Source organism: Urocampus carinirostris, chromosome 3 (assembly GCF_059441175.1).
Source record: "Urocampus carinirostris isolate Australia breed hairy pipefish chromosome 3, RoL_Ucar_1.0, whole genome shotgun sequence".
NCBI classification, from domain to species: domain Eukaryota; kingdom Metazoa; phylum Chordata; class Actinopteri; order Syngnathiformes; family Syngnathidae; genus Urocampus; species Urocampus carinirostris.
Window position 1 is genome coordinate 5,253,772 of NC_142351.1, and position 17,947 is coordinate 5,271,718.

At 41.2% G+C, this 17,947-nt stretch overlaps 1 protein-coding gene across 1 annotated transcript; it reads left to right on the top strand.

Moving 5' to 3' along the window:
- The first annotated feature begins 2,059 nt into the window (after nucleotides 1-2,059).
- retreg2 (reticulophagy regulator family member 2) lies at nucleotides 2,060-17,483 on the top strand. The gene is made up of 9 exons (XM_088330422.1): nucleotides 2,060-2,405; nucleotides 5,267-5,370; nucleotides 6,789-6,819; nucleotides 6,925-7,054; nucleotides 8,280-8,364; nucleotides 10,903-11,040; nucleotides 11,144-11,232; nucleotides 11,620-11,755; nucleotides 15,493-17,483. The coding sequence occupies exons 1-9, from the start codon at nucleotides 2,167-2,169 to the stop codon at nucleotides 16,191-16,193; spliced, it is 1,653 nt and encodes a 550-aa protein (XP_088186548.1). The 5' UTR covers nucleotides 2,060-2,166; the 3' UTR covers nucleotides 16,194-17,483.
- The last annotated feature ends 464 nt before the right edge of the window (nucleotides 17,484-17,947 follow it).

The window sequence follows — 17,947 nt, forward strand, 5'->3', positions numbered from 1 at the left end:
TGAGTAATATTTGACCACAAGATGTCGCTGTATTGTGCAACCGAAAAGCTCAAACAAGAATATAATAATTCAAAGTGAACCAAACCACACCGTTCCACTTCTCTATTTTTACACAGCCTTTCACGACGTTTTTGAGGGTACCTGTAGCAGCAAGATGGCAGATGGTCATGTCAGCTCCCTCTAAGTGAGCCTTATACTATGTTCAATAAAAAACACACATTTCTCTACCTACAAGTATTTTAAAAAATGCATGATTATACGATAGTCCATGTATTTTTGTTTAAAATCATTCTTGTTTTTCCTAATACAATGAGGCGTTTTACCACTAGGGGACGCTAAATAAAAAGGATTCAAAAGCTTCAAGAGTGACGGTGGCATCTAGTGGACAACTGTAGCCATAGCAACAAGACGACTGATATCAAGAGAGAAATAACCGATTTGTTTTTGTTTTTCTAACTACATTAAAACTACCTAAAACCAAAGATATCATCGCTATTGTAACCTTATTATCACGAGGCTTGATTCCATTATCTTTATTGTTGGTATCAACGTAGTGAAATATGGTATGAGATTAGACGTGGCGCTCCAGGGTAAAACATTGAATATAAAGACTTAAGACAAAAATGATAAAACACTATCAGAATGAATGGGCGAAAAAAATAATTACAATGTAGTAATTAGAAAGACTGTCCTAAATAATAATAATAATAATGCTCTTCATTGTAACAGTAGTGCAATAAATAAATGTTTTAAATATAATTCACAAGGTATACATGTTTTTACAGTTTCGTGCAATAGTATATATATTTTTTCCACAGTTTCATTCGGCAACAACAAAAAGCGAGAGAAAAAAACCAAAATGGTCGCGAGAAATAGTTTCACATTTTGGTGAAAAAGGAGAGAGAGAGAGAGAGAGAGAGAGACAAATCAACAGACAGGGACAGAGAGAGGGAGAGAGACAGGGGGCGAGCCAGAGAGAGAGAGAGACAGAGCGAGAGACAGAGATATATATAGAGAGAGACACAGATACAGAGGGAGAGAGACAGCGAGAGAGACAGAGAGAGAGAGTGAACAGAGAGAGGGGGAGAGACAGAGAGAAAGACACAGAGAGGGAGAGAGAGAGAGAGAGAGAGAGACATGGAGCGAGAGACAGAGATAGAGAGAGACACAGAGATAGAGATACAGAGGGAGAGAGACAGAGAGAGAGAGTGAACAGAGAGGGAGAGAGAGAGTAAGACACAGAGAGAGAGGGAGAGAGAGAGACATGGAGCGAGAGACAGAGATAGAGAGAGACACAGAGATAGAGATACAGAGGGAGAGAGACAGAGTGAGTGAACAGAGGGAGAGACAGAGAGAAAGACACATAGAGAGAGAGGGAGAGACACAGAGAGAGAGACAGACACACAGAGAGAGAGCGAGAGTGAACAGAAAGAGAGAGCGAGGGAGAGACAGAAAGAAATACACAGAGAGAGAGACAGACAGAGAGAGAGACAGAGAAAGAGACAGAGACAGAGAAAGAGAGAGACACAGAGAGAGGCTCTTGGGTACTGTTAACACATACTTAATAGAGAAAGTATTTAATTTGAACATTTTTAAAGACACCTCAAACTACCCATCCCCTTTTAGTCCCTCCATCTTACAGTAAACTATGTGGATTAAATCTACTCTATCCTTGTAATAAAGCGTAGTACTGGGAAAAACAACAAAAAATACTTTTACAACTTCAATAAAAATATTAAACGGAGCTGGTTGTCAATGTGTTGACTGATTTTTTTTAAATAAAAATTAACATTGGTGTGATAGTCCGTATTAAAAAAAGAGGTCAAACAACACGGGGGTTAAAATCCAAAACGGATCCACCGAACTAAAAATTTTTTAGGAAAAGGTGATTCTTTTTTTCCCCCTCGTTTTTTAGTACTAATAATCACCGAATTATTTAGTAGAGCTCAGCATTTATTAACTAATAGTTACCGGCCCCGCGACCCTACTGAGGATAAGCTGTGCAGATAATGAATGAATGATAATAGTGACCGGGGCCAACACAACTTTCTTTTATTTTGAAAACCCAACCGGATGTTATTTATCTCCGGAGTATTGCTGGTCTCTGCAATCTAACTTGACGCCCCGTGATCTCCAAAACAACACAACAAAGTGGCGCAAAGAAACATGGCGAGTGGCGAGGAGTCACCAAGACGCCCCTCCGTCACCTCCTCTTCGGTAGGCCTGGAGGCCTTTTTCCCCGCCGGGGCTTCGGAGGGGAACCCAGAGCTCGAGCGACTGCGTGAGCGCCTTCAAGGCTGGCTGTGTCCGTACGAACCCGCTCTGCTGTGGCTTCAGCGGCTCTTGGTGTGGGAGAGGCCGCTCTATAGCGTCACGGTGGCGCTTACGCTAAACACGTTATTCTGGTGAGACTTTTCCCAAAACGAAGCGACTCGCTGTGTTAAATAGAAGCTTGTAAATATTGAAGAAATGTGAAACTACACGATATAAATTAGGAATATGCATGTCGGGATAGCATGGCTAATCCCATGTTTAGCCGAATGCTAGCTAGCACGGTGTTTATAAGGTATCGACACAGCCGCCATATTTCTCAAACTGCATTGACACCGAGTGGGTTGATTGATTCGGCCAAACAATTACCGTAATAGCTAACTCAGTTTTGTTTTCGCTGTCAAAGGAGTCCCACTTCAAAATGTTCTACTTGCTGACGCCATCTCCTGGCTGAAATCATCATTGCAGCCGCTGTCGAGCTCATTTGGTTGCGCGTGCGAGTATGTGCGTCCTCGAATACGCTTCCTTTTTTATCTTTTTGGGGGTTTGGGTTGTTGTTTGGACTGAATTTGAAGCTGTCCATCTCTTACTTTCACCATTTTCATCCTAGAATCATAGCAACCGATTCATCCTGCACTTGAATTGCAACAAAAATAAACAGTAAACAATATAAATTGAGTTTAATAAATGTAACCGAACTCTCACAACATGAGGTCAAGTAGACACATGCTACTGTACTTCAAGTATTGCTTTTAAACGGTATAACGTGAGTTTCACTCTATGGAATAAATCACAATCTCTAGCCAGACAATTACTCAAGTAGACATATGCCACTGTACTTCAAGTATTTTTACAATGAACACAATATAAAGTGTGGGTAACACTGCAGTGTAAAATAAATAAACTCTCACAACCTGAAACAGTAGTCAAGAAGAAATATAATATAATGTGCCTTTGGTTCGATTCCTGGCTGTCATATGTCAAAGTGTCCTTGGGCAAGACACTGAATCCCTAATGCCCCCAATAAGCAGGTAGGCGCCTTGCATGGCTGCATGGCCGCTATTGATGTGTGAGTGTGTGTGTGAATGGGCAATTGTGAAGCACATTGTAAAAGCACTTTGGGAGGTCTTCATTGACCTGAAAAGCGCTGTATAAATGCACACCATTTACCATTCCCTTCCTGCAGCGTTATGTGCGCTTTGGCCAGAACCACTATTGCACATGAGCGACTCTCAGCAGAGATTATAGTCTTGTAAGATGTCCTCATTTTGTTATGAAAAACATATCTGGCGACAATTAAAATTATTGTAGACTATTCCTAATATCAATTTTTATCGACTAATTGTAGCAGCCCTATTAAACATGTGTTAACAATGCTAAACTGAGCTCAAAGACCTCCACCACTCCTATGAACTTTGATCTTTTAGCAAAGCTGTTTGGGTCGGAACACATTAAGTAGTAAGGGTTGAGGGAGTGCTGGAGAGTGACGTCATGTTCGTCCCTGCAGTTTTTTGTTTTCATTTGTGTGTAGCATGAAAATGGTGAAAGTAAGAAGAGAACTGAGTGAAGTTGAGTAAACGCAAACCTAAACGGTTTCTGTTCGCCCCCACACAGTCACCTAAATTTGCGCCCGCTCGCCTGTTGCACAGGGCCTAAGAGGACCTGGAGCAGGCACGGGCTTTAGGGGCCAAATTTGGTCAGCTGAACATGTGTGAGGGCCGCCTATTCAGCCTAGCATTCTTTGAACAGTCTTTACCTCTGAGAAAAATTTGCAGGGCTTGGCAATCAGCGCTGCGGCCTCATAACTCGCCATAGTAGCATTTCATTTGACTCTCGGGGTCTCGTGAAAAAGCACAACTGTGCCGTGAGAAAAGCTTCCAGTTGCTTCACCTTTACACAGTTAGGTTTTGGTAGTCGGCATGTTTGGTCTGGCAGTGCCTCTTGATAATATTTTCTTTGAAAACAGCCACAGTATCTTGGCAAATCAGGCAGAGACGGTTGTTTGTCTATCTATCTACCTTGGTCATATCCCTCAAGAGGGGTGACCGACAGCAAGACAAACATACAAAAACAAGGAAAATAAAAGGGAAAAAATAGCAAAAAAAACAAAACACACACAAACATTTTTGGACCATGGCCAACCTAAACAAGTTAGGCCCCTCGGCACCTAAGTTGGTCATACTTTCGTCCCTCCAGATGAAAGGGGACACGAGAAAGCGGCCACATCATTTAGGTCAGGGTGACACAACACACTCTTCTTTTCAACAGCAGGGCCCGACAGCTTTCACTGGTTTACCCCTGCCGCATCATACGGGTGCCCTGCCCATCCTTTAGAACACGTCCACAATCCCACTACCCTTTCACAACACCTCTCCACTCCTTCCTATCAACAACAAACTGTTGTTTGGGATTTTGATAAATAAGCAATTGAATTTCCAATTGTCCTGGAAGCGGCAGCCCTCGCAGTCAACTTTCCTTTTCTTAGTTACAGTCACCATGCCGAAAATAGAGTGGACTAAAGTTATCACTGAAAGCCAAGGGCGACGTGGCCAAAAGGCTACTGTCATCATTTAGTGAAATTGTGATTTTTTTTTTGTACAAATTTATTTGAAACTATGGTCAACATTACTGGTAAGCCAAATATAATTATTATTTGATCAGGAGCCGTAACTGGGGTTTGTCACTCCTTGGTGCATCTGTATGCCAGAATTTTTCTTGGTGTGGTCTTGAAAAGGTCTTAAAAAGTCGTCCATTCGAATGGAAAAATTCTGAGGAACCCTGATCATGAACGAGCTGACAGAGGCTGCAATAATGACACAAGCCAGGAGGTGGTGTCCGCGAGTAAAAAAGTTCCAAATGTTGTCCTTTAATATTTATTAAATGTGCCTGACAGTAGGAGCACTGTGTAATGGGACAGGATAGGGTGGTTATCTCTTGGAAGAACCGCTCTGTTTTGAATCAAACGCCAATTGTGTTCATCGTTTACTTCACGCAGGCTTTTGTCTTCCACTTCCCTTCGTCCGCTTTTCCTGTTGAGTGTGTCTCTTCTGGGGCTGATGCTGCTGGAGAGATGGAAGCCCAAGGTTCTCACCGTTACTGGTAAGAAAAATCAAGGAAACCTATTTCATGGTCAAAACTGTCCATTGTATGCACTGTTGCTTCTCCAGTTGAGGACATCAGTCTCAAAGATAAAACAAAAATTTGCTAATTTACGAATCTCAACTGAGAAACGACGACTGTAAACTATGCGAAGGCAAAGCATCACTGGTATGGTAAAGGGTTTGGGCCACTGTATTCAGGGTTTTGATACAAAACACTGTCCGAGCGTATGAATCACATGGGCATGGCCCAAGAGCCAAGAAGAAATCCTCAGGTTCGAGAGCATTCTCCCCGGTCCTGTGGAATTCTCTTCCCCTTGAGATTCGATCTGCAACCTCAGTGGAACTGTTTAAATCTAAGCTTAAAACACACTTGTATTTTCTAGCTTACGAATGACCTATATATTTACGTTGACAAGATAAATATTTGTTATTGCAACATCCATTGCAGCATGGTCATCCTGGAAAGGGGATGACCTCATGTGCGGTCCCTTCTCAAGGTTTCTTTATTTTCCTAGTGTTGACGTTTTTGAGTTTTTCCTAGCCCTCATATAGGTTTTAGATCAGGGGATGGTGTCATAATAGTCTGTGGTTTGCAATAATCTGTGGTCTGTGAAGCCCTTTGAGACTCCTTGTGATTAAGGGCTATACAAATAAACATGACTTGACTTGAGGTTTTTGAGTTTTTCCTTGCCCTCATGTCAGTTTTAGATCAGGGGATGGTGTCATAATAGTCAGTAGTTTACAATAATCTGCGGTCTGTGCAGCCCTTTGAGGCTGTTCTTTATCAAGGTTTCTTTACTTTCCTAATGTTGAGGTTTTTCCTTGCCCTCATGTAGGTTGTAGATCAGGGGATGGTGTCATAATAGTCTGTGGTCTGTGCAGCCCTTTGAGACTGTTCTTTATCAAGGTTTCTTTATTTTCCTAATGTTGAGGTTTTTCCTTGCCCTCATGTCGCTTTTAGATCAGGGGATGGTGTCATAATATTCTGTGGTTTGCAATAACCTGTGGTCTGTGCGGCCCTTTGAGACTGTCCTTTATCAAGGTTTCTTTATTTTCCTCATGTTGAGGTTTTTGAGTTTTTCCTTGCCCTCATGTCGGTTTTAGATCAGGTGATGGTGTCATAATAGTCTGTGGTCTGTGCAGCCCTTTGATTAAGGGCGTCACGAATAAACAGGACTTGACTTGACTGTGATAGAAAGATGGCCGACCTAAATCGGCAGCCCAAGCTGTCTTCCGCCTCGAGTTCCGATCGTCTGAAAACGATCGCTGTTGGATCTATGCTAGCCCTAGGCACGCCATTGATTGGAGTGAATCGGCAATAACTGAAGCGCAAAGTAGCTAGGGGGTCTCTGTACAACGTGTTTCCAATTGAAATATGTATAAAACTAAACCTATATTTTTTTCTGCCTATTGTAGTTCCTCGTGTTGAGGTCATGCCCATTCAAAGGTAAGCCTATTGTGGAGCGGAGATGATTTCTGTGCCACGGATGACTTGTGCCTGTATATTTCTTGAACACAAATGTCTCCCTTCAATGTTATTGTTTATCTGCAGCGAATCAATGAGCACCAAGCAGCGTCTGCTCAGTGTTCCCGAGCTCAGTCACCATTTGGCAGAAAGTTACCTGACATGCTGTCTGTTCCTGAACGAAACGCTCCAGTACAAACAACTCCATCACGGCAAGGTAAAACCGTTTTGAGTATCGGTTTTACGAAGTCAAAATGATGGTTGCATGCAGTGTTCCCTCTAAGCTGCGCGCGTGCGCAATTGCGCACTGCTCTCACATTCTCAGCACACAAGAAAATCTAGCCAGCGCACAAAAATCAGGGCTCAAAATTACTAATTAAGAAGCGACTTAAGTCAAAGTTACAGTGCATGAAGGTCAAAATACACGGGTTCCCCTGACGTTGTGTCCTAAATGCGGTATTTTGAAGTAGAACGAAGTGGAGTAAAGTTAGTAGAGTTTGTCGAGAACCGGCTTCTTCGGCTCGGCTCACTAAAATGAACCGGCTCTTTCGGGTCCAAAACGGCTCTTCAGGTTGTTTTTGCTTCTTAAATCCCAACATGACCAAATATTATGTAAAATGATGCACAAAATGACTTAAAGGAATGGGGGAATAGAACAAAAAAGAAAAAATACCAAAATGAAAAAGTAGTGAAAAGCTGAGAAAAAAGGAAACAAAAGGAAGAGAAAAAAGAATGAGAATTTTAGAAAAAAGCCAGAAAAAAAGAACAGAAAGAAATGTAGGACAAAAGTAAATAGAAAACAAAAAGAAAAAAGTAACAACTCGGAAAAAATAAACACAATGAGATTTTTTTTTAAGGATTAAAAAAAAGGTAGAAAAAAACACGGAAAAAAAGAAGAAAAAGTTTGTGTTGCATTCAAATAATTTCCAATTATATCAAGTGAATCTTTTTGCCAACATTGTACTTCCACTAAAAGATGTGATTAAGTACAGTTCTGTATTTTACAACCGACTCAATAAAACCCCAAAATGTTAGTATTTTGCGACAAAATATATCAGGAAAAAAAGAAATGGAAATCTTGTGAAAGAATTGTAAAAACAAACGACGTTTGTAGGCCGTCCAACTTTTGCAATAATACATGAGTCAATTCATTCAAAAGAGAAAAATAATTTTGCATTCCCGGAAACTCAGCAAAATGTAACATGATGTCAAGTTTTGGACATGTTTGATAATGACTTAGTTGCCACACTTGGGATTATGGTTGCTCACTGTTGTTTCAAGCGCTGCTCACCGACTTTGTGTGAACGCTCAGACCCGTAAGGAAAATTCGAGGGAACATTGGTTGCATGTGCACCTCCAGAACTGTTCCACTTCTGATTTACTATTTTCCATCTTGAAAAAGCTGTTACTGTCATTGCTCAATGTGTTTTTTACTTCCTTAGTTCTGTGCTATGATGTGCAGCGGCTGTTTTGTACTTGCACTTGTCGGACATTACGTTCCAGGAATTATGATCTCCTATATCATAGGTGAGTCCTGCTTTGTCACCTTCAGCATTTGTTTTAGTCCTTTAATCTTTCTGTGACATTGCTGATAGTTTGATGAACTCATTCAATGCCGAAACATCTAAATACGTTTTCAGAAACATCGAGTAACAAAATGGAAAAAAATGTTATCCTTGGTTTATTAAAAAAGAATATTATACAGGGTTTGGTGCTGCTTCGCTCTTTTTGTGATTTATTGTTTGCGTCAATTTTCGGTGTTTTCGTCCCATTTGACAACTAAACTTTGGATTCATCATGCCATGAGGCTCTTTAACTCCACCCGGGAGAGTAAAAGCCCACATTAAACCCCACCCCCACATCTGCATATTACCCTATTTTTATTACATTGTGTATTTTCCGTCGCACTATTTAAATACTCTATAGCAACAGGTCATATTGGGTATTATTGTATTCTATATCTTTTATTTTGTGATTTTATTTTTCAACACAAGGATACTGCTGGAAGTGTGAATTTCCCTACTGGATGAATAAAGTATCTATCTATCTTAATCCATCTTAATCTAGCTAATCTATCTAGCAATTATGGATTATTTTAGTTTGTTAGGTCACAAATTAAACTGCTGGAGTGGCTTTGATCAGAGCTTTGTTCACACATTGAAGAAGCCCCCACTTGCTTGTGCTGCTTCCTTTTTCCTGCGAATGAAAGGGTGTTGGCGGCCCCACTTAGCGGTGAGAATATCAAAGATATAGATGAATAGTAAAAGGCAAAAGACATAGAGAAACTGATATTTTGGCCCATTCTTCCTTGCAAAACAGCTCGGGCTCAGTGAGGTTGGACGGAAGCGTTTGTGAACAGCAGTTTTCAGTTCTTTCCACAGATTCTCAATTGGATTGAGGTCTGGACTTTGACTTGGCCATTCTAACACCTTGATATGTTTTTTGGTAAAAAGAGCTTATCATTTAAAAAAAAAAAGATCACAAAGTCCCATTCGCAACATCTAGTCAGATGGATCGTGATCGCCATGGTGACGGAAAGTTCAGGCATTATTCATGCATCAGTTTAGTGTTTTTGCAATAAAATGTTATTTTTTGCTGGTTTAAGATCGGGTAATTGTGTAATTTTGTAATTGTAACCCTGTGTAGTCCTTTGAGATTTTTTTGTGATTAAGGGCTATATAAATAAATGTGACTTGACTTTAATTTTGAAAGCCCTTGTGTTTTTAGAATGCAATCTTTAGATTTCGGCGGTCTCGCAAATGCAAAAGAAAAAGCACCAAAATAAAAGTTCTGCTCGAAATACATCCTTTCGCCAAAAGACGTTTTTTCTCAGAAGTTTTCTTGGAATCGAGTATTTTCAAGAAACTAAGCAATGTTCTACAGGTGTCTACTAAACAATGGTAGAAGCTAGAAACTTATTTTTTACAATGGAAGATGAGGGTTCAATGGGTTCAATGATATATATACAGTGTCTGAAATAACGTCTGCCCGGACACCCTGGGCGTGCATCTTTTACGTCGGATGTCAAGTCAAGTTATTTTTATTTGTATAGCCCTTAATCACAAATAGTCTCAAAGGGCTTCACAAGTTATTACATATAAGAAGTTTAGGTTATTCGTATGCTATAGAGTAGAAGTGAGTTTTAAGCTTAGATTTAAACATTAACATAAACAACATGGATGTACAACTTAGAAAACGTCTCCGCCCGGAGGTTGACACCTTTTTCCAAAAAAACAAAATAAAACAACAAAAAAACGAACGAAATATATATATATATATATATATATATATATATATTTTTTTATTTTATTTTATTTTTTTTTTTCAAATCAAACGTTTGCTTTATTCCAATTTCAAAATCTTTGTTTCGGATATTTCTGAATTTCAATTTCGGTTAGTTTGGTAATTTGCTTACTCTGCAGCCAATCAGAAGCCTGCGTCGAATAACTTTGTGCTCCCGGACTTTCCCGAGCCTTGTAAGGTCGTGCGTTTGCATATCATTTTCCAAAGTAGGTCCACAGAGAACACAAGAAAAATGGATAAGTGGTTAGGAATCAAGCCAAAACCTCAGCCCAAGAAGAAAGATTCAAAAGAAGATAACAAAAGTTGTGGCGCTACAAAACGTAAACGCACATTGAAAACATCGTTGGAAGATGAGTTCACGTGGCTTGTAGTAAACATTGCATGAATGAAGATGAGTCAATACAGGTAGATACAGATGGCAGATAGAAAATAGCGATGTCATATACGTGCAATGAATGTTAGAAGTAGCTTTATAACAAACTTAAAGTGTTGTTCTGTTATATTCTTATTAGCAATCCTTAATACTTTGCAACAATGGGTGTTTTTTTGCGATGAGTTGTCTTATTGTGTTTCTGAAAAACTTTATTGTTGGGCAATTTTTCAGAGTTGTCTGCCCTGGTGTCCGCTAACTTTTTCTCATCAGTTTCAGACACTGATATATATAGCTACAGGACAAAATTTCCCACTTTGAGAGAAATTTTGTAACGCTGAATGAGTTAGTTGGCCCAATACGCTCACGTGCCTTGCTCTGAATTCTTTCAGGTCTTAGCGTCATTCTCTGGCCGTTGGTGGTGTACCACGAACTCATCCAAAGGATGTACACCGGTCTGGAGCCCATCCTGATGAAACTGGACTACAGCATGAAAGGAGAGACAGAGCGTCACAAGCATGACAAGAGGAGTGAGCATCTTCATAGGCTGAGAGAAGCTTCAGCACAGCCCTTTTTTGTGACTTTTTGTTGTCCCAAGATTGAAGTCTAGAAAGTGTGTGTTTGTCTACCCAGAAGTGAAGAAGGAGCTGGAGGAAGGGGATGAGCCGAGAGCTGAAACGGAGAGTGAAAGTGAGGAAGAGCTCTCCTTTTTTGCACCAACGGTAAGGCCTTCCATAAACTGTACAAAATCATGTCTATGATCCCTCCACACTGGTTTGTTCATGTTTTAGTGCGCTGTTAAATCATTCAGTGCCATGATATATGAATATGTTTCCAGAAGCATTGTCCCTCAGTGCCAAAATGTAAAAATCTATTTTGTTTTATTTAAAAAAAAAAAAGTGTTTGGTGCAGCTCATCCGTAAGTATCAGGCCTCTGGGAAATATTTCAGTATGATAAATCACCATTAGATGGCAGGAGTGGCTCTGATCAGATCTGTGTCCACACATTGAAAACCCGCAAAGTGGCGTCTATATAAAAGCCCCCAGGGGCAAACTTATCTCGAGACGATCATTGAGTTGTGTGATGAGACTCCGTGTTTCTTTTTCAGGTGGATGTTAAAACCACAGCCCTCGCAATGGCCATCACAGACTCTGAGTTGTCCGACGAGGAAGCTTCTATATTGGAGAGCGGCGGCTTCTCGGTTTCCAGAGCCACAACCCCACAACTGACTGATGTCTCTGAAGGTAAATATTGCCCTTGTCAACGTCATGTCCTGAATTCTATCCATCCATCCATTATCTGCATGCTTATCCTCAGAAGGGTCGCGGGGGTGCTGGAACCCATCCCAGCTCTCTTCAGGCAGTGGGCAGGGGACACCTTAACCGGTCGCAGGGCACACAGGGACAGACAATTCGCTCGCTCAGTCACACCTAGGGACAATTTGGACCAGCCAATTAACCTGACATGTATGTTTTTGGGAATGTGGGAGGAAACCCACGCCAGCACGGGGATAACATGCAAACTCCACACAGGAGGTTCGATCTCATGACCTCAGAACTGTGCCACACACGCAGGGTTGGGTAGGCTTACTTTAACTGGATTACTTTCAATGACTTTTGGATTACTCCAATACCAAATATGCTTATAAAAGACAAAAGAAACTAAATATGAATATAATGATGACTCACAACACGTGGTAAGCTTTCTCTCCTGGCTTTGATCTCTTTGATCTCCGGCAAAACTAACATAAAATGCGACAGAAACAAAATGAAAATTAATCCAAACAGCTTGCCAACATCATTTTTGCCGTTGTGTTCCGTTACTACCCAAGCCTGCACAAAATTGAGTCATTTTATTCATATTTAGTTTCTTTTGTCTTTTATTAGCATATTTGGTATTGGAGTAATCCAAAAGTAATTGAAAGTAGTCCACTTAAAGTAACCCTACCCAACCCTGCGCACACGCGCTAACCACTGCGACACGGTACTGCGCCCTGAATTCTAGCTGTATAGAAATAGCCCTAAACCCGAGGCCTGAGTTCGTTTCAATGCCCAGGCCGCCAAAATTTTTAAAAGAAAACATCTCGTTTCGTCAGTGTGAGAGGAAACCCGAAATGTTGTATTTCCGTCGTACAGAAAAACTCCAAATTGGCCAGAAATTTGAAAGTGCACCCTATAACCCGGTGCGCCTTATATACCACAGAATATGGGGGAAATGATTGACACAATTGCACTTTAACATAGAGACCATGCACTTTTAATGTTGACATTAGGTTAGTGCCATCTTTTACGTCGGGCGTACAACTTACACAACGTCTCCGCCCGGGTGGCCGACAACTTTTTCAATAAAGAAAGAAAAAAATCTTTCGTTTTTATTTATTTATTTATTTTTCCAAATCAAACGTTTGCTTTATTCCGATTTTAAAATCTTTATTCGGTTTGGAAATTTCGGAATTTCCGTTCGGTTTGCAATTTGCATACTTGGCAGCCAATCAGAACCCTGCATCGAATAACTTCCTGCTTCCGGACTTTCCCGAGCGTTATGAGGTCGTGCATTAGCATATCAATTTCCAAAGTAGACGCACAGAGAACACAAGAAAAATGGAGAAGTGGTTAGGAATCAAGCCAAATCCTCAGCCCCAGAAGATTCAAAAGAAGCGAACAAAATTGATGACGCTACAAAACGTAAACGTACATTAAAAGCATTATGGAAAGAGGAGTTCACGTGGCTTGTAGCAGACGACAGAACGCAAACATTGCATGAATGAAGATGAGTCAATACAGGTACTCATGGCAGATAGAAAACAGCGATGATGCCATATCCATGCAATGAATGTTATAAGTAGATTTATAATAAACTACATTTTAAAGTGTTGTTCTGTTTTATATATTATAATATATATTTGTTCTGTGGGTTTTTAATATATTAATACTTTGCAACAATATTTTATTTTTGTTTTGCGATGAGTCATCTTACTGTGTTTCAAGTTGTGAAAAATGGGGAAGGCAACCCTATGGCTGGGCAGGCTAACTTTTCAGAATTGTCTGCCCTAGCGTCCGCTAACTTTTTCTCATGACTTTCAGACACTGATAAGGTTATATATGGGTTTTGGATTATTTATGGCTATTTATTCCGTCTATTTTGTTTTTTTCCTATAACTATTGGATGAATAGACGCTCCAATTGCAGTTTCGTTGGTCTTGAAAATATTCTGAATCTGAAACACATACAGTATTCATAGGTGTATGTTACTACACGAGGTTTTAACGTCGACTTGTGTATTCAAGCAACGATTGGATAAACTGATAATCATTGCTGGCCAAAATCGCAACACGTCGTATGCAACGGGATTCGGACCCGCAATGTGGTGGTGAGGTGCCAACACTTTCACTAGACCCCAGAGGTACAGATGACATACAAAAAGGCATTAGAGCATATCTCATTATTACACTAACCTTGCAAAAGATGGAAGCAAAAGGTATTTCAACAAAATACTATACATACAGCAGCACAGCGGAGCAGTGGTTAGCGCGTGTGCGGCACAGTTCTTAGGTCATGAGATTGAACCCTCCTGTGTGGAGTTTGCATGTTCTCCCTGTGCTTGCGTGGGTTTCCTCTGGGCACTCCGGTTTCCTCCCACATTCCAAAAACATGCGTGTCAGCTTAATTGGCCGGTCCAAATTGTCCCTAGGTGGCAACCAGTTCAGGGTGTCCCCTGCTCACTGCCCGAAGATAGCTGGAATTGGCTCCAGCACTCCCGCGATCCTACTGAAGATAAGCGGTCCAGATATTGGATGGATGGATTATACATACATATTACGTCACACTGGGTATTTGTATATTGTATTCTTTTTGTTTTATTATTGTATTGTTCTGAGCGAAGGGATGCTGCTGGAAATGTGAATTTCCCTTCGGGGATGAATAAAGTATCTATCTATTAAACTGAGAGGTTATTGATGCACAGGTGGAGAAACTTCTCAACCTATCAGAATGTACTATGCAAATCAGTGTTTCTGGCACCTTGAGTAAAATTAGTGTAATAACAAAGTAAGCTCTAATGTGTTTTTGTGTGCCACCCGTACCGCTAGTGGTAAAGTGTATGCGCCCCCACCACACCGATTTTTAACCGGCGATACATAGCGATTATTTCATCATTGCATTTTTATATGGTTCAAGTGTACGGCTTGTCAGGTTTCAACATTGATTACACTGAAATCTTGACTCTGAAGAAACTTCATGTGTCTTATCTAAACACTTACAGTAGGAGCATATTCAGAAGCCGGAGAAATGTGATTAACCAGGCGACGAAGATAGTGCACATATGAATTTATTTAGCCTAATCAAAGAATGGATCTTTCTTCCTTGCCAATTACTATCGTGTGGAGAAAGAGCGATGGGGGCTCCAGGGTTGCCCACTTTTATAACACATGGCGATGAAATGTTCACGCCCCATGACCAAGCTGCTGCCGATTGGTCCATGCTGTTGCCGATGCAGATTTCCCAGTCCTTTAAAGAATGGGAGAAGGGTGATAGGTCATTGCCCTCCGGACAGAATGGGGCACGACATACACATTCTAACACCCCAGGCGAGGTGATAAGTCATTGTTATATGCACAGACTGAAACCAAAGACACATTTCAAAGCAAAGGCGGTATGAGGGGGTGAGGGACAGACAGAGATGGGCGGATCCAACTAGATGTTTGATCTTACTGTACACACGGTCCAGTGTTTTTTCCCCAATTGCTCAGTCGATGTGTTGAATGAATTTGGGAAGTACAGGCTATATGTGGTAGCTCTTACTGTAGTCTCAATTTCAAGCTCCTTGTAGTCCAGTCCGCCTTATGTATGAAAAATAGAGGACAAAATACTTTTTATGGGGTGGGGGGTTGCACCTTATAGTGTAAAAAATACAACGGGTTAGCTGTTTGACGTTACTAATATCTTTAAAAATTCATTACATGGTGTTCATCATCTCTGTTCAGACCTGGATCAGCAGCACTTACACAGTGACCCAGAGGAACCCTATCTGCGAGATCTACCAGAGTTCCCGTCTGTTGAAGAGTTTCCATCTCTGGAGCAAAACCTCCTCCGGTTTCCTTCGCAAGGCGACAGATCCCAGGCGGGGGCCGAACCTTTGAGCCCCGCGAGCCTCCTCATCCAACACCTCGCATCTCCGCTACACTTTGTCAACACACACTTCAACGGCCACGGGAGACCTTCTGAAGGCCAGACGGGCGCGTCTTCGGGTCAGGAAGGAGAGGAAGGGAGTCCCGTCACCCCAGGTGCTCAGCGGTCACTCGAGGCTTTAAGTCATGAGATCGTGAGCACGGCCATCTCTACCGTGGTACAAAACACTTTGTCTGCGCTTTTACGCTCCAGCGAAGCCAGCGAGGAGCCCGTCCTGGCGGAGTTCCTCCCTCACGAATCCCCCCCAGGTATCGCAGAGTCCTTCACCCGATCCGCCTCTGAATCCGCGCCAGGGCCCTACGAGGACCCGACGTCAACCGAGAGCCACGTCGGAGGTGACGCGCGCGACGATACGCTCGTTTATACCGAGGAAGAAGATTTTGAGCTTCTGGACCAAAGTGAACTAGACCAAGCGGATGAGGAGTTGGACCTCAGCCCAGAAAAACTGCTGGGGGGTGGAACTTCGGGAGATCCTCGGCAACAAAATAAGTCTTAGCTTTCCCTTTGGTCCTTCCCCACAATTCCATGTGTTTTGTTATTAATTTGCCCGTTCCAATGGCATGATACACCACCACCACCAAAAGGTTTATGAAAGCCCATCAGATGCTCTCGTGGCCTGACAGCAATTTGAGCTCTCAGCAAATCTAATCTCGCCTCTTTGAGCGTTGACATTTGCTTTTAAGGCAAATTCTTTATCCTGAGCAAACCTGATGCTAGTGGTAGCTTGTCCGAATGTTGTTACAGAGATTAGGATTGCAATGCGGTGAATTTGTGCACTCAATTATTTCATTTAAAACGGGCAGGTAAGGCTCTTTTCATGAGTCTTTATGGCTCTGAGACAAAAATTCTAGAAATGTTGAGACTGGTGCGTGAATAGTCGACGTAACGCTAGTAGTAGGATTGGTTCGGTCCAGTTTATTTAGGGTAAAGTCCCTACTACAGTTTAGAATCAAGGTGTCACATATTCAGAACTTTTTGGGGCTTTAACTCACTAATCAATCTATAAAAAATCCTCCGAACAAACTACAAACACCCAAAAACTCTAGCAAAGCACCCAGAGCAATTTGATTTGGTGAGCAGTAGAAATTGGCTTTTGGAACGGAATTACGGCTTTTTTTTAACTTAAAAATGTTCCCAACCCCTGTTATCAAAGATGGTTTATTAGCTAAGAATGAAATTTTAACGCGCACATATTTCATTATCTTGGTAGCATTGCACCAAACTCAAGAAAATATATGCTCAGTCAACTGTTGCGCTTTTACTTGTTACCTGGAAATGATAACAAACACTGTTGGGTCGTTGAAAAGATCGTCAGGGTTCGTACAGTTGCTTGAAATCCTTGAATTGTAATGTTTTTCAAGGATTGAAAAGTGTTTGAATTTTGGGTGAAATGCCAGAGAATGGTGCCATGTTTGCTTATAAATGACGCAGACATTGCTCTCTGGTTCTTCTCACCCTGAGAGAACTCTATTTCGGGAAGATAAATCAGGTCAGGCCCCGTTTGTACTTGGATAGGAGACCGCCTGGGAATAAATTAGTCATTTGGCACACGCTCTGCTGCAACAGCACTGACATTTCCAAAAGGGGACCAAATGAATTGAATTATTATTGTTATTTTTCCCTTGTGATTAAAAGCAGTTGGCATTGGTTTGTATGGAATTGTGACGTATCCCGTTGGCGGGCTTTAGCCTGAAGGCAAAAGAATACTTGCGCTGGTCAGAAGTCAAAGGAAAAGAAAGCTGTCGATGGTACTAGTTGTCCTCATGTTGTGTTTTTGTGTGCTAGAACCGGAGAAAAAATGTTGGCGATTGTAAAAAAAAGTTTTATCGATCAAAGCTTACATTCTTAAAGAAAAAGAAGAGATTTAAGGTAAACGCATTTAAGTGAAAAGATTGGACCGAGGCACTCATCAAACATGCTTGGGTTTTTAGCGCACAATTCATATCAGGTAAGAAAAATTAAACGTTTATGATCGTTGCTATCGGGTCCATATCACTCGTTATATCGGCAAATAGCTTATTTTCTTAGCTCAGCTAACCGTTAGCATGTAGCCCGAATGCCCATCGTAGAAAATAAAATAGGCCAACGCAGTCCGAGTAATTAATTAGTTGCATTTAATTTTTCATGTATATCATCTCTCGATGGCATTTAGGTTACATGCTAACAGTTAGCCGAAGCTAAGAAAATAAAATATTTTGCCGATGTCGAAAGTAATAAAGACTCGATAGCAACAACCATAAACGTTTAATT